The sequence below is a fragment of the Typha latifolia genome, chromosome 8, assembly GCF_019914945.1.
Source record: "Typha latifolia isolate L0001 chromosome 8, TyphaL0001v2, whole genome shotgun sequence".
Classification (NCBI taxonomy): Eukaryota; Viridiplantae; Streptophyta; class Magnoliopsida; order Poales; family Typhaceae; genus Typha; species Typha latifolia.
In genome coordinates this window covers 5,112,411-5,136,866 of record NC_133093.1, presented here as the reverse complement: position 1 = coordinate 5,136,866, position 24,456 = coordinate 5,112,411, and the positions used below count along the sequence as shown (strand labels likewise).

Here is a 24,456-nt window from a genome sequence, read left to right as displayed (position 1 = left end):
ATTCTAAAACTCTTGAGTAGACAAGGAGAGATTGAATTAGTACCTACATTTCATACCGCAGGAAACGTACAGTTTGCTTGTGTTGTATAAGTAGCGGGGACTGAAGACAAATGTAACTTTCCCTGAATGCAGAAAGCAAAAACAGTAACCTCTACACAGCTCAGGGTGAATGAAGATATTCTTGAAATTCAATGTCATCACAAATAAAGAGAAGACTTATTACATCAGTGAACATCAATAAGAATGAAATAGAGCAGTCAATTAATAAATGTCTATCAATACCTCGCATCAAAATTGAAGGATTAGAGCTTAATTCAAGTGCTAGCTGCAAAATCAGCATAGCAATTTGCTGTTAGACATTTGTAGTCACTGATCAATTCAAAGACAAATTACAAAGTACTTTGACAAATGGAAACTAAAAATTAGAAAAAGAAAGTAAAACTGCTGCCTAAGAGTTCAGTAACAGTTATATACTGCAACTTGAATTTCTATAGCAAGCTTGGATAACAAGATAAGCCAACACGAGCAGATTGCAATTTACAATGGTCATTCAAGAATAAAGAACTCACTTCTTTACAAAAGTTAAATGACATCTAGTAGGCCAATGCACCATTAACTATACCTGCAAGTATTAAAGGAATGATTATTCCTATACACGTTATTATGGCATCAATAATTAGTTTACAGAGAAAAGTAATGGAGCTGTCTTTCAGATAATTTAAGGGGAATATAAATAGAACAATTAAAAGAATCATGTTCAATAAAATGCAGCATTCAATGTAATAAGCATATCCTTTTTGTCTTCAAGAAGAACCAAATCCATTCTACGTCCTCACCTACACAAGTTCTTCAATCATTCTATTGTGTAGGAATAGGTAAAAGCGGCTCATTGACATTAACATGTCATACCTGGACTTGTGAGGCGTCGGTTTAGTGAGGTCCCACCGCTAGTCCTTCTTATGGCACCGATCTTCGTCGAGGAGATGACGAAGCCGACCAGTTCATGACGTACTCCTTCATAGCATTATGATCGTTCTGCATTGCGTCCACCCACTACAGCAATGTTTGGAACATGTCCCTAAGTTCATCCGCCAAATCCATGCTCATACCCACTAGCATCGGTTGACTCGGTCCTACCTTAGCTGCACTAAGAGGCTCGGCCTCTTGGTTAGGATTTTCGTGGGTCGAGTCTTTCGCTGATCTCCTTAATGCCATCAACCTTGTCTCCACCATTAATTGAGGTATGAGGTCCGTCGGGCTCTGATACCACTTCTTATGAACGGAACATCCTCTTCGCGATCTGGATCGGTTGTAGGAAAGCAGCCAGCACAGGCGAGGAAAAATATTCACCAAATATTCTACCATAGTCGGAATATTACAAAACCAGGGGTGGTCGATCCAAAACTTCCTGATCTACGTTTTTTGTATTTACGCCCTTCGTAGATTTTGACTAAAACTGGGACAAAAATACGCAAAAATGAGGGTAATGGTGGTGGTTACGGGTGGTGGTGATGATAAGGTTAGGGATGGTAATGGAGATGAGGATGGATGGGTTGTGGAGTTTAGAGGATAAGGATGAAGGGGAAGAAAGAGCCGAGATCCCAAGGAGGAGGGAGGACTTGACAGACGAGGGAGGTTAGAAGATCACCGACGTCGAGATGGCGTATGGTGAGGGCTTAAACGAAGAGAAAGGGAGATTAGGGTAGAGAAACAAAAGGGAAGATAGAACTCAATATTCATTTATCATAATATTTTTGGTTGCCATCCACACCTCAAGAGGCTAACCAAACAAATAAAAAATAATAATTATTAACCCTAGAAATAGTGAATTCCCGCCGATTGTGTTCGAATGCACAAATTGCGTTCTCTGTCAATGCGAACGTATGCAGGCGGGCGTTCGAACGGGGTCAAGCGTGTTCGAACGCACAAATTGCGTTATTTGTCGATGTGAACGCATGCAGGCGTTCGCAAGGGTGTTTGAGCGCACTCCCTCCCGTGTTTGAACGCAACATAAATCCTAGCCTAAATATTCCACTTGTGGTACTCCCCATATGCACTTAGACTTCTTAACTTTCAACTGGTTTTGCTTCAACAATTCCAGCACATCCTCTAAATGCCACAAATACTCCATTTTGGTTCTGCTGTATACCAAAATGTCATCAAAAAATACCAAGACATACCATTATAGCATAGGCTGAAAAATATCATTCATGAGGCTTTGGAAAGTTGTTGGAGCATTGGTGAGACCGAACAACATCACCTGGAACTCGTAGTGCCCATTCGGAGACCAAAATGCGATTTTGTGCACATCCGCCGGGTGAACTCTAATTTGATGATACCCGACCCTCAAGTCAAGCTTGCTGAATATGGTTGCCCCCTACAAACTCGTCCAACAGCTCCTGTATGACCGGAATGAGATACCGGTCCTTAACGGTGATAGCGTTTAATGCTCAGTAGTCGACACAAAAACGCCACGACCCGTCCTTTCGCACCAATAACACGGGCGATGAGTAAGAACTATGACTTAGTTGTATGAGGCCTTGCTCCAACATCTCGACCACCACTTTGGAGATAACTTCCTTCTACACATGTAGATACTGATAAAGACTCACGTTCGCCGGTGCAGCCCCGGGCATAATCTCTATGCGATGATCCGCCGTTCGTGTCGGTAGCAACTCCTTTGGTTCCTCAAACGGTCCAGCAAATTTATCCAATAAATTAGACAAATTAATTGTAGTACCTAGACTCATTTAAGGCTCATGCTGATCCTACCTAAAGAAGATAGGCACAATCAATCGCACAAGGCAACCCCACCATCAGCTGCATTGCTGAACTCGATAGGGACCGAACGCCATTAAGCCGCAGCTCTTTGTTTCCTTGCTGAAATTTTATTCACATACTCCGAAAATCAAATGTGACGGGTGTCAAGCTCTGCAACCACTGAGTGCTAAGGATAATGTTCGCTTCTCGCAGCGCCAAAGAATACAAATCCATAAAAATAGTGTCCTTGCACCGATATACCGACCCGACGGCACAAGCTCTCCGCCTGAAGCTTCGTGCCATCTCCAATAGCAACCTCAAACCCTACGGTCGGTTCAGCGTCCAAGCCCATCTTCCTCACTAACTTCTCGTCTAAAAAATTGTGTACTTCCAAAATCGATAAGGATGTGTACACAATGCTTTCTAACAAGTCTGTCAACCCGCAATGTCCTCAGTGCCAAAATACCCAAATATGCATGCACTGATATCTCAGCTTGGATATCTTCCTCCACGCCCTCCTCCACGTCCTTCCCATAGACCTCCTCTGCATACTCTTCATCACCAACAACCTTATCGTCCTCCTTGAAACCGTCGATGAGCATCATACACTCGATCGGTTTGGAACACCGATGACAAGGGGTGAAACGCTCATCACATCGAAAGCAAAGCTTCACCTTTCGCTCCTCCACCTGAGCAGGTGTGAGAGTTCAAATGGGGGTTCTTGTGCCTCCTCTAACATCGAAAGATGGTCTCAAAGGTGGTCGTGCTCCTGTACTAGTAGCCGCTACTCTTAAACCCGCAGAATTTTCAACCAGCTTTCTCGATGCAAACTGCCCATCTCGGCTGCCCTAACTTGCCTTCGTTGCCATTTTCAAAGTCTTGTGCTTTTGTTCCATCCTCACAGCCTTCTCGAAGGCTTCCTCGAGGGTGGTAGGACAGAGAGCACAAACGTCCGCCTAGATCTTCCCCCGCAGCCCTAAAATAAAAATACTCATCAATGTCGGTTCGGGCCAAGGTGGCTCGCACCAACTACTCTCTTTCGAATTTTGCTTGGTACTCCGACATTGTTATCCTCTGAACTATTTTGCTTAACGTGGCAGCAAAATCTTTATACACTGCTGTCCCAAATCTGCGTGTTATCCTTTTATAAAATTCTGCCCAACCGATAAATCCTCCACCTTGAACGGCTGATCGGTACCAATGCAATGACGTCCCCTGGAGGTGAAAGCTTGCCATCGCCAGCTTTGCGTCCTCTACTGTCCCTTGACAATCAAAATATTGCTCCATTTGAAACAACCAATTCGTCGGATCCCCAACTTGGAATCTTGAAAAGTCCAAGCGTGCGGTTTTCCCCCAGATAGCATTGTCGGGCTCGCGAAAGGTCCTTAGTTCAAGTCTGAACCACTGTTGTTGCTGCTCTCTTTCTCGGAATCCTCGAACACGTCCAACACCATCTCCAAAGGGATCAACATAATCGTCAAAGTTCCAATCTTCTTCCCTGACTAAGTGCACTGGAGCTGCGCTCCTCTCAGGTTCCACCACCGCCAGCCTCAGGTTGTGTACAGGAGGTGGAGTATGTTGTGTAGGAATAGATAAAAGCGGCTTATTGACATTAATATGTCGTACCTAGACCTGTGGGCGTCGGTTTAGTGAGGTTCAACCGCTAGTCTTTCTTGCAGCACTGATCTTCGTCGAGGAGATGACGAAGCCGACTGGTTCATGCCGTACTCCTTCAAGGCATTATGATCGTTCTGCATCGTGTCTACCAGCTACAACAATGTTCGGAACATGCCCCTAAGTTCATTTGCCAAGCCCATGCTCATACCCACCGACGTCGATTAACTCAGCCCTACCGCGACTGTACCAAGGGGCTTGACTTCTCGGTTAGGATTTTCGTGGGTCGAGACTTCTCCTTAATGCCATCAACCTTGTCTCGACCATTAATGGAGGTCCGAGGTCTGCCGGGCTCTAATACCACTTGTTATGAACGGAACATCCTCTTCGCGATTTGGATCGGTTGTAGGAAAGCAGCCAGCGCAGGTGAGGAAAAATATTCACCAGATATTCTACCATAGTCGGAATATTACGAAACCAAAGGCGGTCGATCCAAAACTTCCTGATCTACGTTTTTCGTATTTATGCCCTTCGTAGATTCTAAGTGCAACTGGGACAAAAATACACAAAAGTGGGGGTGATAGTGGTGGTTACGGGTGGTGGTGATGATAAGGTTAGTGATGATAATAAAGATGAGGGTGGATGGGTTGTAGAGTTTAAAAGATGAAGGGAGAGAAAGGATCGAGATCCAAAGGAGGAAGAACTTGACAGACGAGGGAGGTTAGATCACTGATATCGAGATGGCGCATGGTGAGGGCTTAAACGGAGAGAAAAGGAGATTAGGGTAGAGAGACAAGGGGGAAGATAAAACTCAATATTCATTCATCATAATATTTTTAGTTACCATCCACACCTTAATAGGCTAACTAAACAAGCCAAAAATGACAATTATTAACCCTCCCGCTGATTACATTTGAACAGGGTCGAACGCGTTCGAATGCACAAATTACATTCTCTATCGATACGAACATATGCAAGCATCGAACGCAGGCGTTCGAATGGGGTCAAGCGCATTCGAAAGCACAAATTGTGTTCTCTGTCGATGTGAACGCCTACAGGCATTCGCAAGGGCATTCGAACACACCCCCTCCCGCGTTCGAACGCAATATATAGAATCCTTATTTTTTTTTCTGAAATAAATAACTAGCATAATAAAAAAAGACTCCCGTAAGGTGTATCACAAATCTATCTAATTTCAAGTATAACAAAGAAATGTCAATATAGGACACAATGCCTACCAACAATTGTTATTCCAGCTGCCCAGTACTTGACATGACTTAAAGAGCTGACTTCAAAATCTCACTCCTAATTCTACATATTATTTGTATTTCACAACTAGTGGTAATTTGTCAAACCTTAGCTAGACGATATATGACTCTTTCATTTACCTATGATTTATCTATTACTTATAACTCAAAAATATTATAACTAAGCATAGATAGGTAATTATTCCTTTTCCATAACTAACAAGTACTAAAAGGCTTATTACAAGCTTCCATAATCCTTTTTAGAGCACCACTCGTGCATATGAATCATCTGTAATTCAGATAAGAATGGCTACAAAAGCATAAACTCATAATAAATTTTAGAGTAAGCAATATTTCAAGCAAGATAAGAAAATAAGACAATCTGTAAGCAAGCATCAAATGGCTAAGAGACAACCTCCAAATAAATGTGCAACCTATAAGATACATACCAAATTATGCCTTCAATCTACTAACCTTCATTCACCTTTCCAATGAATTAAATCACTTTGATGCACCCTAACTTTCGCTGCTTGCTGCTCTGCTTCAGCGTCATTAACGATTCCACGACATCTTGGAAATCCACAATAACAAGAAAGTTGCTCATCGATGGAAAAGAATCTGATTAAGAAAAATCATTGTCAATAGAAAATTAACAGGAAAACTAATAGCTAGAAAGACAATTTTCATATCAAACCTATAATCATATGTCAGCTCCTCCCATTTGTTAATGTCCCGTTTTGCAAATATAATAATATGATCATCACCATTAACACTTATGACTCTTGAATAACAGTTAGGCTGCATAATAAAAGAAAGTAAGTTTTGTTAGTAAGGACAAAAGACAAATGTACAAGAGGAAATTAGTAAGGACAACAAGCAATACGTATGCAAAGAGAATTATGTAAAATTAGTTAAACAGAAACTGTCTTATATAACTCTGCTTAAAACAACAATTCCATCTGTCCTCTGTTTTCAGACCAGGTGTTTATACTACAAATTAAAGTCAATATCATCAGCAACAATGGCCGTGCCATAGGCACGTGCATCGTTATATAAGACAATATGCAATCGACGACGGCGGAGGCGAAGGTGGGTATCTCTTTTTTTTTCTCTCCTCTTACGGCACAGCCAGCAAGTGTCACGGCACGTGCCATGCCATTCTGTGTCGGCCAGTGGTCGGCACAGTCCGTGTCTGTAGCACAGCCATCGTTGGTTTGATGTGTTGTCAGCCCTCATATTATCTTGTAAATGCCTACTATATCCTTGGAAAGATACTTCAAAACTCTAGTCTAACATATCAGATATCGTACAAGATACTCATTGAATACCTCAAGGATATGCATTGAATGCTTCCTTCACGTAACCGATTTTTTAAAAATCAAAAATAAAATTAAATATGGCTACTCTTGGAGCCTTTGTACTTCTAGGGTACTTCTTAGAGGCTTCTATTAGGTCAAGAAGGTTCTATTTGTAATAAGTTGACTATATACATAATTTTATTGTGCATGATATATGAATTTGAAGAATCACTATTAGGATTTCTTGCTACAAATGCATAATTAACTCATGATTGACAGATCAATGTTCTTTCAAAATATAAGTCTAAAAATTTGTTATTAGTGATTGACTTTGTTGATGAACAAGTTAATTATGTGCTTAAGTATACTCCATCAGCAAACACTCTTTTCAGAGATATATTGATTTAAGACTTTAATCTTACATCTTAGCTCAAATTTTGTTAGTCCTAAAATTTCTCATTGTTACCGAACTGAAGGACACTGGAAGTAAGACTCACTCTACAATAATGAAGCACGGACACCTCTCCTAGGAGGAAGTGTTCGTGTCCGACACGCATGGGACACATGTCTAGAGTATTCCAAAAAAAAAATTACGGACACTATTAGGACATAGCCGGTATTTTAGATAATGTTTAACTGGTCTAGTCGGGTTCAGTCAAATGTTGTTAACCCGGATCCAAACCTAATAATAAAAACTAAAACCCAAATCGTTGTCCTCACCTTCACTGTTGAGCGACGAATCAGATGATCGAAGCCCTAAAAACCTCTAGTGGCTGCCGAGCGACGATCCAAGGCGCGACGGGCTACTAAGCGAGCGCAACGATCGGCGGGCTACTGAGCGAGCGCAACGATCGACGGGCTACTAAGCGAGCGCAACGATCGACGGGCTGCTGAGCGAGCACGACGGGCTGAGCACGACGAGGACAACAGGTTCTTCTCTATCTCTGCCTCTGTCTCTTCCTCCCTCCCTCCCTCTCTCTCGCTGTCTCTCTCTGTCTCTCTCTCGCTGTCTTTCTCTTTATCTCACTATGTCACTTTCTCTCTCTCTCTGTCTCTTCCTTCCTCCATTTCTCTCATTCTCTCTCGCTGTCTCACTCTCATTTTCTCTTTGTTAAATTATTTTAATTTCGTTAGTTATTTTAATCTCCTGTTATTAAATTGTTAAATTATATTAAAGCTTTTCTATCTGTTAAATTGTTAATCTGCTAATACATATCTCTTTACTAATGTCATATATCTCTTTACTAATGTAGTTTTATTGCAAGTTGAAGAAAAATGAATACGAAAATAGTCCCGATTCTAGTTAAAATACTGCATCTTCTGTGGATGATAATGCCCCTTTGTGGAAATATGTTACTAAGAAGAGAAACTAGAAGAAGGTGGAGGAAATCATAATTTTAGATGCAATTATTGTCAACAAGTCTACAAGGGATCATATTATAGATAGGAACTTGATCCAAACATGTGGTGGGTTGCTCATGGTGCTTCTGCTTCTATTCTTCAAAATTTAGCACTTAGGTTAATTAGGCAACCTTAAGTTGTGAGAAGAACTGGAGCACCTATTCTTTCATCCATTCATTGAAAAGGAACAAGATAACTCCACAGAGAGCTGAAGATTTAGTATATGTGCATACTAATCTTCGCCTCCTATCAAAGAGGTCTCCAGATTATTTGAGAGAGGAGACTAAGATGTGGAATGTCGAAGGAGATTCTTATGATTCCTTTAATGGTGCGGGAATGTTAGAGTTTACTGATCTCTCAATTGATGAACTGGATTTGGAGACTATAATGTTTGTTGATGAAGGCAATAAGGCAGCTGAAGATGAATGATCTACCTTATATTGCTATTTTATAATGATTGTTAGTTTTTAAACTTCTGTGGAACTTAGTTACTTGGACAGTTGGACATGTTTTACACTTTTGAGGCTTGTAATGATAATCTGATACCTTTTTAGAATTTTGTACACTTTTGATTGTCTTTCAATTTGTTCTTATATTTAAATTAGTTCTTACTTGATGTATACTTCTTAATTCTTTGAATGACACTTCTTAGTTCTTATAGCTTAATGTATGTGTATTTAACACTACTAGATTGCAAACTTTTACTTTAGATGTATCAATAATATATATATTTTTATTTATTTATTTCGTCGTGTCCTATGCCATGTCCGTGTCCTATATTTTCAAAATTTGCTATGCCATTGTGTCCGTATCGTGTCGTGTCCGTGTCCCGTGTCCATGTCCATGCTTCATTGCTTTACAAGCAATATAACATATTACAAATACAAGTTGATAAAGAACAATAGATATATTAAGGAAACACGAGACAATATGAACTAGAAACACAAGACAAGTAATAAAAGGATACACTAGACACACTTGAATATATTGTTCATATTTTAATTAGTCAAAAGAAGAAAAAACACTATAAAGCTCGCAGCTATCATAACGAGAATGCATCTATCTATCCTATATATTATTCATGGATGGCTGTGCCGACCGACATGGGGCGTGCCGATCGACACTTGCCGTGCCGACATCATATCGGCACGTGGCACGAGGGGTGCCGCACCCCCTCCTAATAGCTTCGCTGCTCACCATCGACCTCGTCATTGAGCTACCCGTCGTCGATCGCCGTCACTTCGTCAGGTGCCCTAGCCCGCCCGAAAGAGAAGAGAGATCAAGAGAGAGAGATTGAGAGAGAGAGAGAGAGAGGGAGGGGGTTAAAAACTTAAGTTACGGGTCTGAATTCGAATCTAAGCGACAACGAGCGACGAGCAATGGCGACAACAACTGCAAAGGCGAAGGTGAATATCCCTTACCTTTTTCTCTCCTTTTACAGCACGTGTCTTGCCTTGCTGACCGGTGGTCGGCACAGTCCGTGCCTGTGGTATAGTCATCATTGCTATTATTAAGATGAAGCATATGCATATGCATATGAAACTAGGCTCAGGCACATATGTATCTTCTACTTAAAGACGCCCTTGTATTATGGTTGGGCCACATTTTCATGTGGGGATGGTTACCAACTGTCACCACCTAAGCAGTTTACCATGACTTTGTTTCAAACTTCCAATAGAACTTTCAAAATTCAAGCTTAACATTGTGAACAGTGTTATATGATTAACACCTAAAGTATGACACTTTATTTTAGTTGTAAGTTGTAATTTTTTTGTTTTTTGAGATGTAAAATTAATAATAAAATTTTCACATCAAGCCCCCTTTTCATAGATTACTGATTAACTATTATGTTTTTCTCTGGTTGTTGAATCTTTGGCGAGAAGGAAAATTCTGGATCTGATTGAATCTCAAAACTCAGAAGCAAATGCAGTGGGGAATGTTATATGAACATTATAGATTTAAGGAAAACCTAAAATTAAAATTAAAAAAAAAAAATATATATATATATATATATATTGACAATAGAAGGAGGAGAAACTAGTCAGTGCTCAAGGGGCACTTATCAAAAAGCGAAAAATTCATTCGATATACACAACTACTTGTCCGATACAACCTTCCTCATACATTAATGTAGATGCAGGATTCCTAAGTTTTGCTGGCGAGCCCCTTAAAACAATAAATGCAGTGGGTTAAATCTCTTCTACAAAATAAGTGGCTTCACTTCTAAGTAGGCACATGCAAATGCATCAGTTTTTTGATGGTGGGACCATCGTAAACTATAGCGCATAAGGGGTTAAGGATTATAATATTTTTATTAGGCCCTTCCCTTAGGTAATGGCTCAAGTCGCCTTACATTAGGGCTGACCCTGGTGTCATAGCGGAAGAGCTAGATGATGACATGTGTCAAGAGTGCATGCCAACAGGACTTTCTCCCATTTTGGATGCTGGAAGGGTAATGAGAAAACTACAATATGCTTAAGCATATAGTCAACCAAGTGAATGATCTGACTATCTAGTTAAGTAGATCATTAATTGTACCCTTACCCTCTCGTAGTAGTGCTATTCTAATTAGTGTTTTGCCGGAGAATACCTCTTTGCTCTCATTGACTTGCGTCATCGACCTCACCATCATTACTATGCCTACCTCTAATTCTCCCTACTTATTTCACCTCCCTTTTAACTTTGTCATCAACTTCATGCTCTATGCCACTCAGCATGTATCATGCCAGCAGGATCATTGCACAATGTTCCACGCGAGTCTTAAATTCTTGGTCTAAATTGTTTCTTAATCTGCTATAAGACTCATGACCTTAAATTTCCATTGCTAGATTTATAAATTATTTTTCTAAAAAAACCAATTGGGGTTAATTTTTAGTGGGTAAAAGATAAGACTAGAAGAGAGATGGATGAGCGATCTAACTAGGAAATGATGGGCAGGTTAAGATGGAAGAAGTCATGGATTATCATGCAAGTTGGCACAAGTCGATACTTGATACATATTGTGCCAGTAAACTATATACATCAATACGGGGGGAGTATCTAGATACTCCTTTATGGCTACGGAATTGAGCAAAGTTTACTTTAAACAAACCTAATTTGGGGTTGTTTTCATTCCTTATGATACCTCTTTGTCTTTTGATGTTTGATATATACAAATTATACTTCAAATTTTAGAAATCAAAGGGTTTCCCCTAGTTATGTGCACCAACCTAGGAGATCAGGGAAGAATTTGGGAAAATTATAAGATCAGAATCTAATTGCGTATGTTACACTAATATCTAGGACAGAATAGAGATGTGGGATCATTGTGGTTTAATTTTGTGAAAATTTTCTTTTTCCCGTAAAAGTTTGTTCGCAAGGAATTGATTCGACGTGAACTACTACAAGCTTGTCCGTGCAATAGATTTGTTTAATTTTGCTCCAAAACAACCATTCAATAGAATAGAGGTATGGTATCAATGTATCATTGGGTTAACTTTGAACAAATTTTTTTTCGCATAAAAGTTTTTTTTATAAGAAACAAATTCAGCATGATCGTCAACTACTAAGCAAGGTTCAAAAAATCGGGATCGAGATCAGCCTTCCGAAAAAACAATAAGTATTGACTGGATCAAACTTTTTCATTACGTAAAATTCTAAATATTATTTTAAAAATGTAGGAAAACTTCTAAAAATTTAGAAAAAAGTTTAACAAAAATAAGAAATAAAGAAAGAAACTATGGTGCAATAAAAATTAAAAAGAAGAAGAGATTAGAAAAGGAGTGAGTAGAAGAAAATCAAACAAGAGAAAGAAAAACTATAATGTAGTGAAGAAAAAGAAGAAGGGAGAGAGTGGAAGAAATAAATAAAAAACTAGGAGAGAAATAAAGAAATAAATTAAAAAATTATATATATTCAATACGTCCAAATTTGTCGAAGCTAGATCTCTCCATAAGAAAAACAATGGTTATATGGTAACGAGAGGAAAAAAAAAGAAAGAAAGATTGAAAGAAAGAAAGAGAGTAAGAAAGAGAGTTCGGATCGAACCTAAATTGGGATCGGGGTTCGACCGATCCCGATTCGGATTGGCTAATCCGGCAAACCATGCTACTAAGAGTTCATGCATGCCCTTAATGATTTGAATTTTCCTCCTAAATTTATCATCCAACAAGGATTATCATTTTAATGGCATAGGGAGTGCCAACCCAAGCTCGGCAAAGGATGTATCTAGAACATACTGTCCATTCCAATGTGCTGTTAGGATACTAGATAGTCTTGACATGCTAAAAACCTTTCTAAGGCCTTAAACTAGGTTTTAAGGGCTAAATCAAAATCCAATGCTAGGAAATTAAAATTTGCCCAAAATTAACTACAATCATCCCACACCTCCATTCTATTATTGAATGGCAAAGATGGTCTTGTCGGTTAGCAAGAGACATTTTGTCTAATTGTTTGGAAGCCATTTCACTAAAATAATAAGTGAAAATGACATAAGGTGAGAGAAGGTCAATAAGAGGGGAAAGAGAAGAAATTAAGGAAGATACGAGATTTCTTCTTCAAATACCATCAAATATTTTTCTCTCTTAAAAAAAATTTTATATTTTAAAAACTAGTTTGCGGTGTACAAATACTAGATCTAGCTTAATTTTGCTAAATCTATCATTTGTAAGGGTCTTTCTTCATAGATCTAGCATTTTGATGCTAGATCTATAAAAGATACTACTCAAAATATGGGAATCAAAAGGAAAATTAAACTTCCCACAAAGTTTTCCCCAAATTTCAGAAAATTAAAATTAATTTGTCAAATTCATTGAAATTGGATAGAACATGTTTGGAGGTAAAGCTAAAATTTCAAAATAATTAGATTTCTCCCAAATATCAAAAAAGGCAAAAAATGTCATTCTTTAACGTTTGAACAAAATTGGGATAGGAACATGTTAAATTAACTCTATATGAATTGATTTGAACCCAAATTTTATAATTTTTAGCCAAAATTTTTTAACATAACAATTAAATTTTTCAAAAAAAAAAATTATTGACGATATTTGACGCAACATCCTCATATTATTTTTGTGCTAACAAATAAAGTTTTTGATTATCTTGGTTATTCTACATTCAACTAAATTATGGTTTTAATTATTGAATTACTATCAATTAATAAATGTATTTAATCATATTATGTGTTGAATAAAATTTATACTTTACTATTTCTTTATCTTTAATAAAATAGAACCATTTACAAAAATAATCTAAGGATAAATAGATATATTCAAATATAAAACACCTCCAAATATAGTAAAAAATATATACCAATGGCACCCAATAGAGTACTGGGGCATGTTGACTAGCAGCCCCATGCCAACTAAGCATTGGCATGGCACATGCTTTTGTCATGGTAATCCTTGTAGGAAACACGATGTTGCTAACTTCACAAGAGTAGCATAATGCATAGAAAATAAATTTCCACAAAAATAAGAAGATGATATTTCTTACTTCACAAGAGTGGTTGATTAAATGAGCTATGCTTCCTGCTCTAGTAGCATCAACAACTCGTTCATCATCTATCCTGAACATATATGTCCCAGCACCCTGCATAAGTTGTTAACATTACTTTTGGATATGCGCATGCATCAGACATTTCCAAACATTTCGCTAGTAACTGTAAATAGTACTGTTCCATATTTAATATACTAATACGGATCTCCCAATTTCTGAAAAAGAAAAAAAGTGCATAGTACTGATAAAAATGGAGATTCACTACAATAGTTCAATATGAAAAGTACGAAAAGAAATGCTGAGAACAGATATATTAATATTGCATCGCACATCTAGAAAGAAAGTTAGTAACAGGGTATATTATTCTATCATGCATACAGCATACAACATATTTGTTATATGCAGTATGCATAATAAGTTATCAGCATTATTCTAGGATCAGATTGATTCAGATAATATATAATAGATACGTTCTATTGCTTTCTCTAGTCAACAGTGCCTCAATTTATATATTTGTCCACTTATGGTAAATGTTGACAACTTAGATATTAAGATTGAACAGAAATAAACAGAAACTTAATGTCAAAGTTATTCATGTAATCTAATTCGTTTAAAGCTTCTATTTCTTCTTTGTTTGCTCTTTCCTCTTCTTTTTGCTGGTCCCATACTTGAGATTTTACACTTCAGGGGAAAGTCATAGTACATTATCACATTTTTCGTCCATGTCTAGGTACTACAGAAGAGCGCGCAAAAGAAGCACACAAAGAAAACAGAATGCTTTAAGGAAAAATAGAGGATCAATGGCAGCATTCAAGCTCAATTTAGATTGATGAAAGTGTACATAAAGTCATAAACATCATTACAAAAGCTTCTATGCTGATAGGCTTCAATAAACTCGAAACAAAATGCTTAATGCAACATCTTAGATTAGGAATCTATTCTACTGCACAGGGCATCAGAAAGAACACAAATTGTGGGACTATGTTGTCCTGACTTAGCTTAATCCAAAGTGTTCTTCCAACTGGGCTCAATATTAGGACCCATACCAGTTGTCTAATTGAGTATCAAGTGTAGAACAAAAGCGTGCACATATAGTATCTTAATTAAGCAATTGCACTCAAGACCATCAGAGCAGGAAGAACGTTCAATACCAGTACTTTTATGACCTTCAGAAACATGGATACCAGACCTCACTATCAAGTTTGTAGCCAAAGAAAAATGAAACTGGAAGACTTGCCATAAAACCTTTATGCCATTGAAAGGTTATAGTTATCCAGTTTATTATTTGCAGTTTAGGATCAGAAAACCTGGACAAAAGACAACCACAATAACTTGGGTGCACTTTATTTTTTATTTTGAGTTATAAACAAGAAAAAGAACCAAATGTACACAACCTAATACACAGACACATACATACATTTATTGACATTACATAGATATAGAGAGATGTCGACATACACTATAAACTTTCTGTGTGTGTTCCACTGATATTTAATTTGATTGGCAATAACATGTTGTACGTGTCTTGTTGATGGAACTTAGTTTCTCATTCTATTTTTTTCATATGTATTTTCAGTTAAAACTTATATTTGTTTCTATCATATCTTATTTAGTCTAAAATTGCTAAGATCTAGAAGGATTGTTAGTTAATTAGGAGATGTCTTGTTGGAATTTGGTTGATTTTGAAGTTGAAAAATGCCTAGTTTGGTTAGATAGGATTAGCCGATTAAGAAAGTTCTGATTAGTTTATATTGTGATTTGATGTTATCTCTTGATACAGGATTAAGGGGAATTCTGGTAATAAGAGGATTTATCATGGAAAATTGAATCATTTTTATTCTTGGGGACGATCATGTACCTCTTCTCTCTTCTCTTTTCTCTCTTTTCTTTGTGGTAGATTACATGCTTTCTCTTATCCCCTAACAATCTAGGTGAGGTTTTCATTTTCCCAAACAAACTAAGTGGATTTGATTTCTTTCTCACGTGGCTTGGTGAGCTATCTTCAATCTATTTTTCTTTTTCCTTGTGGTAATATATTAAAGGCACTTGTAGGCGAAAAAATGGTATCATTATGCAGTATCTTGTCTCTCCTTGGGTGCCGACCTATGTACCTCATTATCTTTGTCTATCCAGGCACATCTTATATCCCGGCTTACATCCCATGCCACATCACTTGTTCTGAAAGTATATGGAAATTAATTTCAAATAATCTGTCTGCCTCTAAATGAATGAGTTGTCAGCTGATGTTTGACATACAAAGAAAACAAATATTGGGCTGTACAAATTGCATCAGATCTCCAAGTAGACTGGGTTAATCTTTCTTTGAATGGCATGGCTCAATCCAATCATGGAGCAATATGATAGAGAAAAAGAAAAAAACAAGCAAATCAAAATGCGGATTTATTCACATTACAACATTGTTTAGTCCTGTTAACAAACCAACTATAAAAGATTTTGTTAGAGAACAGTATTTTTATATTTTATATTCTAGTACTTCATAACTTTTCTGGGCTTGAGAAATTTTGATGGGCCCAAGAAGTATACTTGACTAAATGGGCAGTGGTGTTATCTTTTTTGTTCTAACAAGTCGAAATCCAAAGAAAACCTTATTCTTTAATCCAAACAAAACAATGACCAGAGAGAAATAAACAAAATATATTGTTTAACCATAGGTTAATCTACTCAAATATAGTAAAACAATATTCTATAATAGAATCTCCTCCAACTTGTCAATCATGTTTTGGTTTTGTTATGGATGCAGGAAGTATCTGATACATATCTTAAAGTATCCATTGAATATCATATCCAATACAGATACAGCAAGAGTATAAAGGTATTCGTGTTTCCTAGGTCTAAATATAACAACATTGGGATAGATAACTTACCACTAAAGAGTTATATATACGTCGTTCCCTTATATCTGCTATTGTTGGCCTAACAAGCTCACCAATATATTCAATTACCTATACCAAAGAATGAATAAGCAGTAAGTCCACTATTTCTCAAAACAAAAAGACTAGCAACTAAAATTATTCAACATACCATGTCCCCTGCCTTGTGTGTGAGCTTTGCAAAGACACCAAATCCATGAATTCTTGATTTCCCTAGAAAATAATACAGTCAACATGTTTAGATTTCTTAAAGGAAGTGTTTAACAAGGATGGACACCAAGAGTTTCACAAGCATATAGGCAGTACAAAAATAAACATCAATAGGTCAAATAATGATGATGCACAATTCATATTTCTCATATACTATCAAGGGTTAGAAAGATCTTCTAATCCTAATGCTACTGCAAAAATATTTAGCTGAGGCACAAGCCCCTTCATATGAAAACTATCCGCTTCACCTTTCTGGATCTCTCCAATTCATTCTTTCTACGAAAGGCCCTTTATATTGTAGTCAAAAATCAATCCAGGCATTAAAGTTCGAATCATGGTTGAAGTTTTAGTTCCCCAAGAAATGAATTTCAGTTCAGTTCAAGTTTTTTCAGTTTTGGTCTTCTTTTAATAATTAAAAATTATTTTAAAAACCTCTAAATTGTATTACAAGAAAAGTTTAGAAAATACTATAAAATTCTGGAAATTCACAGAAATAAACAACAATAGGAGAAGAGTAATTAAAAATAAGTTTACCACTAGCATACTTGAATTTGGTGAGAATCAAGCAACCTAATGAATTTTTATGTATTTTGAGGGTTACATGGTAAATCAGGGGAGTTTCTTGTAAAAAGGGTAGCAGCTAGACATAGAGAGGTCTAGAGCTTTAATCCCGACCCTCAATTTACTATCTAACAATGTAAGAAGACTTGGAAGAGAAAATAATCAAAAGAAAAAAAGAAAAAGGAATAGAAAGGATCTCAAATCTAGTTTCTTCAATCCGATCGACTCCAAAAGAGAAGAAAAAAAAACCTTATATAAGCTACCTTAACCCTAATTAGGGCTACAATAGAATGGACAATTCTTCTCTATGCTATACCTAAAGGAAAAAAAAAAGTGAGGAGAGATACGACCAAATAGATCTCGCTCATCTTAGTGCATACCAAATTCCTAATTCCAACTCCTCTCCCTCTCTCCCTCCCTCTTTGGTCTTGAATTCAAGTAGATAAGGTCCATTTTGCCTGTTTTGGGTGAAATCAACTAAAGCAAGCAAGAATTCATCTAAATAATATATATGGAGAAGCATCTTTATCAAAATCCTATATTACAAATAGTATGGTATTTCACAATTTTTATGATTAACCATAACCAAGTAATGAACATTAGATTCTTCTAGGCTTCTAGCTACTTTTGTAGATTGATAACAACCATGGTTCCTAATATCCATATCAGCATCGTCTACCGGAAAAATGATATGCATCAACTATGTTGGTTGTTTCCATATCATGCTATTTTTTAATTATATAAAATTCTAAACAAATGATATGAAATGTAGGAAACATCCTGAAAATTTATTAAAAATGATAGAAAACTAAATTTAAAGTTATTTACTTAAAGTACCGAATTTGTGAAGAAAGTAGGTGGCCATAACCACCACTACTGCCAATAGTGGACACAGCTCATAAAGGAAAAATAAAATGGAAAGGAGAGGAGAAAAAAGAATCAAAAGAAGCCCCACATAATGGGGGAACACCTTGCCAAAGATTCAAACTCGCCGGATCTCCGTCTAATTAGTCAAATCGACCTCAACTTTGCGAGTGCAAAGTTAACCTACAAAGCTCCTAAAGGATTGAGATTGATCCCAAGATTTGAAAAATCAGGATCAGGATTAGGATCGGCCTTCTAAAAAAATAATACGTATCAGCCGTATCGATCACCTGGATAGGATATGACTTTTTAATTACATAATATTCTAAATACTATTTGAAATGCAGAAAAATTTCTAAATATTTAGTAAAATAAAAAAATAAATCCTATGATAAAATAAAAATTGAAAAAAAAAGAGATTAAAAAGAGAGTGAGTGGAAGAAAATCAAACAAAAGAAAGAAAAACCATGGTGCAATGAAGAAGAAGAATAAAAAGAAGAAAAAGGGAAGAAAAAATAAGTGAAAGAAATATAAAAAACTAAGACAGAAATAAAGAAATAAATTAAAAAATTATATATCAGAGTTTGTCAGAGTTTGCCAGAGTTCGCTGGAGCTAGATCTCTCCGTAAAAGAAACGATGGTTATATGGTAAGGAGAGAAAAAAAAGAAAGATAATAAGAGAGAGAGAGAGAGAGAGTGAGGATCGGACCTAGATCGAGATCGGGTTCGGCCAATCCGTATCAAGATTAGCTGATTCGATGAACCATGGTTGATCCGACGATAGTTGACTTAAATAAAACACAAAGAAAAAAAAAGAAGAACAAAATGTATTGTAGTTGTTTTGGTTGATACGGCCTTGTATTGACTAATACAACTAAAACCCAATATTCCTAGTTTTGACGGTGGCTTAGGATCAATGTTGGCCGATAATGATACGTACCAATCAGTACTAAGTTCAAACCATGATAAGTTGATAACAACCACCAAAACATTAATCACAAAAGACTTAGAGAAGAAAAATAGAATATCGAGTAACAACAAAATAACTACACAGTCACTAATAACACCTGGACCCCTGAGTTGTAGCTCAATTTCACATTGACCCCCCCCCATTAATTTTTTGGGATACTTTAATCCCATCAATTATATAAAACCTCCTAAATGCTCTTCTTCCGTTAGTTATCATTTGATTTTTTTTCTGTTAAGAAAATGTCACATGACAATCACGTGATCAATTTTAAAGTGGTCCTAAAGAGAATTTATCTCTTATTTAGAGTTAAGAAAGAAAGAGAAGTTGAGGATAAAATGGCAATTGTCCTCCATTTACATCGTCAAAAGGTGAGAGATATTAAATAGTTGAGGAGGTGAAAATATCACAAAAAATACATTACAGGGTCTACATGAAAATATGCAATAGTTCTAGGAGTTCAAGTGTAATTAAATTAACAATACAACTTACAATAGTCATATACAAATGCAAGCATATGTTTATGTATAATCCATATATGTCATATGGAGCTACTAAGCATATGATTTCCGCATATGCAACCACATAGACTGCTTCTCGAAACAATGTCTTTCATATAGATGCTTAAAGTGCTAATATTCCTAGATCCTCAAATAATAGTAAGTTGAAGGACTCTTAATTTCTTAATGCCTTCACACAATTCTGCTGCTCCGTGGTTAATTCTCATAGAGAAAAAGATTTAACGATACTACTCTAGGCAACTTGTAAACTAATATTCTAGATAGCACCTACTGTGATAAAAAGCATTTGGGGCAGCTTATCACAGACTTAACATTTTCAATCAGTTGACTAGTTCGCAGCATTTCACCTTTTTCGCAAAATAAAGTAAGCCTCGAAGTAAAAATATTGTAGAAGTAAGAAAAAGGTAAAAGGCTTCAATAACTTAGAAAAAACAAACATTTTTATAAAGTTCTCACTTGTCATTCACTAACTTTAGATCTCTTTTACAATAATTATTCACGCCCTTATATGGGCAAAAAGAAAGCTTAACTACTAAGATTTCTAAATATCTTTCTAAGATACTTAGAAGGCTAAAGATAAGATCAAGAGAAGCTATTCTTATTCTTATTTATCCAACAATAGATAAGCTTAAGGCTTGTCCAACAGTGGATAAGCATAAGTCTTGTCTAATTATTGTAGTGTCCCTTGAACCTGATTTTACTATTGCATCGTTTTTACCTTTGGACATCTTTGGCACTTCAGTTTTGACCAAAATTTTGATAGGACATCACCAACTGCCCCGCAAGCCCATTTTAATGTCCAACTAAGCGATTGGCCAACATAGCAGACTTTTGGCAGTTTGATAAGGCGGAGCAGCCAATAGCAGTTCACAGAGTGGATTAGTTAGTGGATCGGATATGGGTTTCAACAAATTAGATCGGGTTTAGCTCTTAGCTAATAAAGAAAAAAACTCATCCAAATGTACCCTAAATCTCCAAATTAGAAATTTCCTACTTTCCTCTCCCAACTCTCTCACATGATAATGGAGGTGAATGGTGGTCGACAACTCGACGACAATGGTGGTGATCGCTAGTGACTCTACCTCTGCCACCATTCTCCCAGCTCACCAACTTTCAGTTTTCTCCTCCCACAGACACCACAGTCTCTCCCTATCCTCTTGCATGTCTTGTTTGCATTTTTTGAGAAATAGATTCTTCACTCTATAATTTAACTTGCATTAATTTTTGTAATCATAAGTTTAACTTGTTTAACATGTAAAACATGGTTGTTGAGGTTGAGGATTTGCTCTGTCAGGATTTCTAGCTGTATATTAAATGATCACATTGTTTCAACAACTATGATCAAGTCATGGCATAGAACTAGTTAATTAGTAATAGAATTTGATATACATTATATAGTATATACTATATATAATATATTACATATAATTATGCTTATATATTAACTATGCTTTGTCTAGAGGCTTGCATACCGCCTAGACGCCATGTAGTGGGGTGACCGCCCACATACCGCAGCCGCCTTTCAAAATATTGGTTACCCTAAATATGATATAGAAATCAAACATTATACTAAAATTGGAAGATGGGATCAATTAATGAAAGGATACATCATCCCTATGGATAGGCCTAGGGACGATATTAATCCCTCCTTATCAAATGCCACAACCAAATGCACCCTCAATGTACAAGATAGCTGAAGAAATTACACGTACAAAAGAAACTTCAATGAAAAGATCAACTCTACTCTAAAAAAAAAGTCTATGTGAAGGATTGTCGTGCCTATGGGCCACAACCTGTGCCAATCGCTGACAGTGTCATAAGGATGGAAACTCCACCACACACTCCATGCAATAGAGGAGGGGAGAAAAAGAGAAGAGGGAGAGCAAAAGAGAAGAGAGGGAGAGAAAAGGAGGAGAGAGAGAGAGAGAGACTACTAACCATGCCACCCTCGTCAGCACAATCAGCCTCGATGTCGTTCACTCTCTCTCTCTTCCTATCACCCTCCTTTCTATTGATCCGCTACTTAAATTAGATCTGCTTTACAGATCCTTTTTATTTCGACCTATTTAGACATTGTCTTCTTCCCGATGCTAGGGCACACAGCCAGAGGAAGGCAAACGCAAGAGAGACAGCAGGGCAATGGAAGGGCAACAATGACCACAAAGGTGAGAGATGGTCTCAACAATTAATTGCCTAGAAGAGCCCTTTCGCAGTGATTCGCAACAAATTATGCATAGTCCGAACTATGGGAATAGAACACCAAGAAGATCTCTTCATCAGGCACATATGGTTAAAAATTATAATTACATACACCATTAAGCTTGCAGTTTGCTAAAAAGGATAAATATGTCGATATATTTTAAATGCATTAGTGCATTACCATTCGGTCATCCCTAACAAAAGGAAAAAAAAAAAAAAGACATAAATAAAAAAATTTGAGAACATATGCTAGTGAAAAAGAATGGTTAAAATTTGCAAACGTTACAGAACTAAGAGTAATGTTGTGTACATCAGCCCTCCCCAAGACTTACTCATTGCACTCGAATGTAAGGGTGTAATCAAGCGGACCTTGATCGAGCCTAGCTCATCAAGCTTGAATTAAAAAAAATTTCAAGCCTATAATGATCAATCTTAAAGTAAAATCATTTCAATTTGAGCCAATTTCGAGCTAATTTTAAGCTTGAGCCTAAATGAGCCGATCAATAAACAATTTCAAACCTTGATCAATTCAAGCTAAATTTCGAGCCCGATCAAGTTTGAATTAAATTAAACTAGAATTAGGATTAAATCAAACTTAAAATAAGGTCTAATTAAAAAATATACACTAATAGAATCAAAATTTAGAATTGAACTCTATAAGATTAGAGTACATAATAATCCACTTAAATAAATCTTAGAATATAACAAAATTATACTATAGTAAAGAAAATATTACTCATATTATATTTATTTATTTATTTCGAGCCTTATCGAGCTTTATTTTGATCGAGCTCATGATCAAGCTTGGCTTAAAATTATTTCAAGCCTATTTTTGAAGATCAAGCTCAGCTCCAACTCATTTTCCAGATGAGCTTGATCGAACCGGCTTCAGCTTGATTATTTTGACAGCCCTACTCAAACGCCCTTTCAAACAGGGTGTTACTTAGTGTGACAGTAAGGCTTTTATTAATAGATAAAAATGGAGTAAGCAGTTCATTTCTACTTCTTATGGTTTATATTCTTAAATATGCCAAAAGCCAAACAATATGATGTACAAGTTCATGTTGAGAAAAGTTAGCATGAAAAGAACACAAGATATACAACAAAAGATGAGATTATAGGAAGAGAAAGCCTTCCCTTTTGCACTAATGAATTAAGATACTTATATATGAGAAAATTGTTAACAACATCTAGACATGATATCAAAGCAATCATATTATCCAAATAACTTACACTCACCAAATGCCAGCCTCTTCCTAAATGTTGTCTTCATATTTTTGTACTTTTCAGCCATTGAAGATATACTCGCAATGCTCTCTTGTTGTGTAGCATCCAGTGCACCAATAACTTGCAAATAATTGCTGCAGGAAGAACTACAACTGGTTCCATTTTGCCGACAGCCACTGACCAGATAAGGCCTGTTCTCCACAAATAAACGTTTTACAGATGCAGCAACAAGATCCTGGGGTTGTTTCTGACCCCTTCTTCCAGCAAAATTATAAGGCTCTGTCACACAAAACACAAGTGATAAGGATCTAAGAGTAATGGTAGGGCACAGAAAAGGTATAAACAAAGTCTAGAAGATTTAACATATGAACATAGTGAGAAAGAAAAGGTGCATCTTAAGAAATGGACATTGAGTTTCATAACAAAGGTCTTCCTTCTCTGAGATCACCATCAGAAAGTGGTAAAATTACTCTAATCAACATTGAAAGAAATAAACAAAAATATAATTTGCCCTAAGATGGCTTTGGTTTACACCTTAAAAATATTAAGTACAGAGATGAGGCTCGATTATATGAATACTTATTAAGAGTACATATGTACTGAACAATCAAACATAGGTACCAGTTCTTGCACAGCCAGATGGGTTCACAGAATTTATACAACTAGAACCAATGTGAGTAGATACTGTAAGGTTCTCCTCAGCAGATGGGCGTTCATTTGATGGCTGCCTATGTTTCTTGCAGAAAGAGAGAAGGCGGATACATTGGTCATCATCCTCATCAAGTGACATAAGATGGATTTTGTCCTCATCTTCAAGCTAGAAAATCAAACAGAAAAGCATGGCAAGAATTAAATGCAATTAAATAGGCATTTATCATGGATAACAAAAGCACTGACAAAGAACATTAAAGGCTGAAATCCCAAAGAGTACCTCAACACAAAGTCCAGCAGCACGAGCACAAAGAGGATGATATGCTACACGACACGTGTTATGAGAGCACTGTAAGATAAAATGATGTCACGGAATCCAATTACGCAATGACTATGATAGACGTGATTAAGTGTTAAATCCCTTGAAGGAGAGAAGTCATATGATTCACAAAAGTAGGTACGCAAATACAAAAGTAAGGCTCCAAAAAGTACCTGGATGCAAGCCCCATAAGAAACCCCACAAATGCTGCATAAAAGTTTCCACCGATCCTGCACATGTAATTTTACACA

At 36.7% G+C, this 24,456-nt stretch overlaps 1 protein-coding gene across 9 annotated transcripts in view; it reads right to left on the bottom strand.

The window, feature by feature from the left end:
• The window catches only part of LOC140793827 (histone-lysine N-methyltransferase TRX1-like), a 43,385-nt gene that overhangs the window by 325 nt on the left and 18,604 nt on the right, over positions 1 to 24,456 (bottom strand). For 3 of the 9 annotated variants that reach the window (XM_073145549.1, XM_073145552.1, XM_073145557.1), the window contains 12 exons: positions 24,379 to 24,435; positions 24,167 to 24,235; positions 23,857 to 24,052; positions 23,248 to 23,514; positions 16,838 to 16,899; positions 16,681 to 16,758; positions 13,793 to 13,888; positions 6,316 to 6,419; positions 6,096 to 6,239; positions 570 to 622; positions 283 to 325; positions 48 to 122 (listed from right to left, as the gene is read on the bottom strand). In XM_073145549.1, coding sequence (XP_073001650.1) covers positions 6,098 to 6,239; positions 6,316 to 6,419; positions 13,793 to 13,888; positions 16,681 to 16,758; positions 16,838 to 16,899; positions 23,248 to 23,514; positions 23,857 to 24,052; positions 24,167 to 24,235; positions 24,379 to 24,435 — 1,071 coding nt within the window. In that variant the 3' untranslated portion in view covers positions 48 to 122; positions 283 to 325; positions 570 to 622; positions 6,096 to 6,097. Of the gene's footprint in view, positions 1 to 43; positions 181 to 282; positions 326 to 569; positions 623 to 6,095; positions 6,240 to 6,315; positions 6,420 to 13,792; positions 13,889 to 16,680; positions 16,759 to 16,837; positions 16,900 to 23,247; positions 23,515 to 23,856; positions 24,053 to 24,166; positions 24,236 to 24,378; positions 24,436 to 24,456 lie in introns of all 9 variants that reach the window. The other 6 variants (XM_073145551.1, XM_073145556.1, XM_073145554.1 and 3 more) reach the window with 5 other exon arrangements.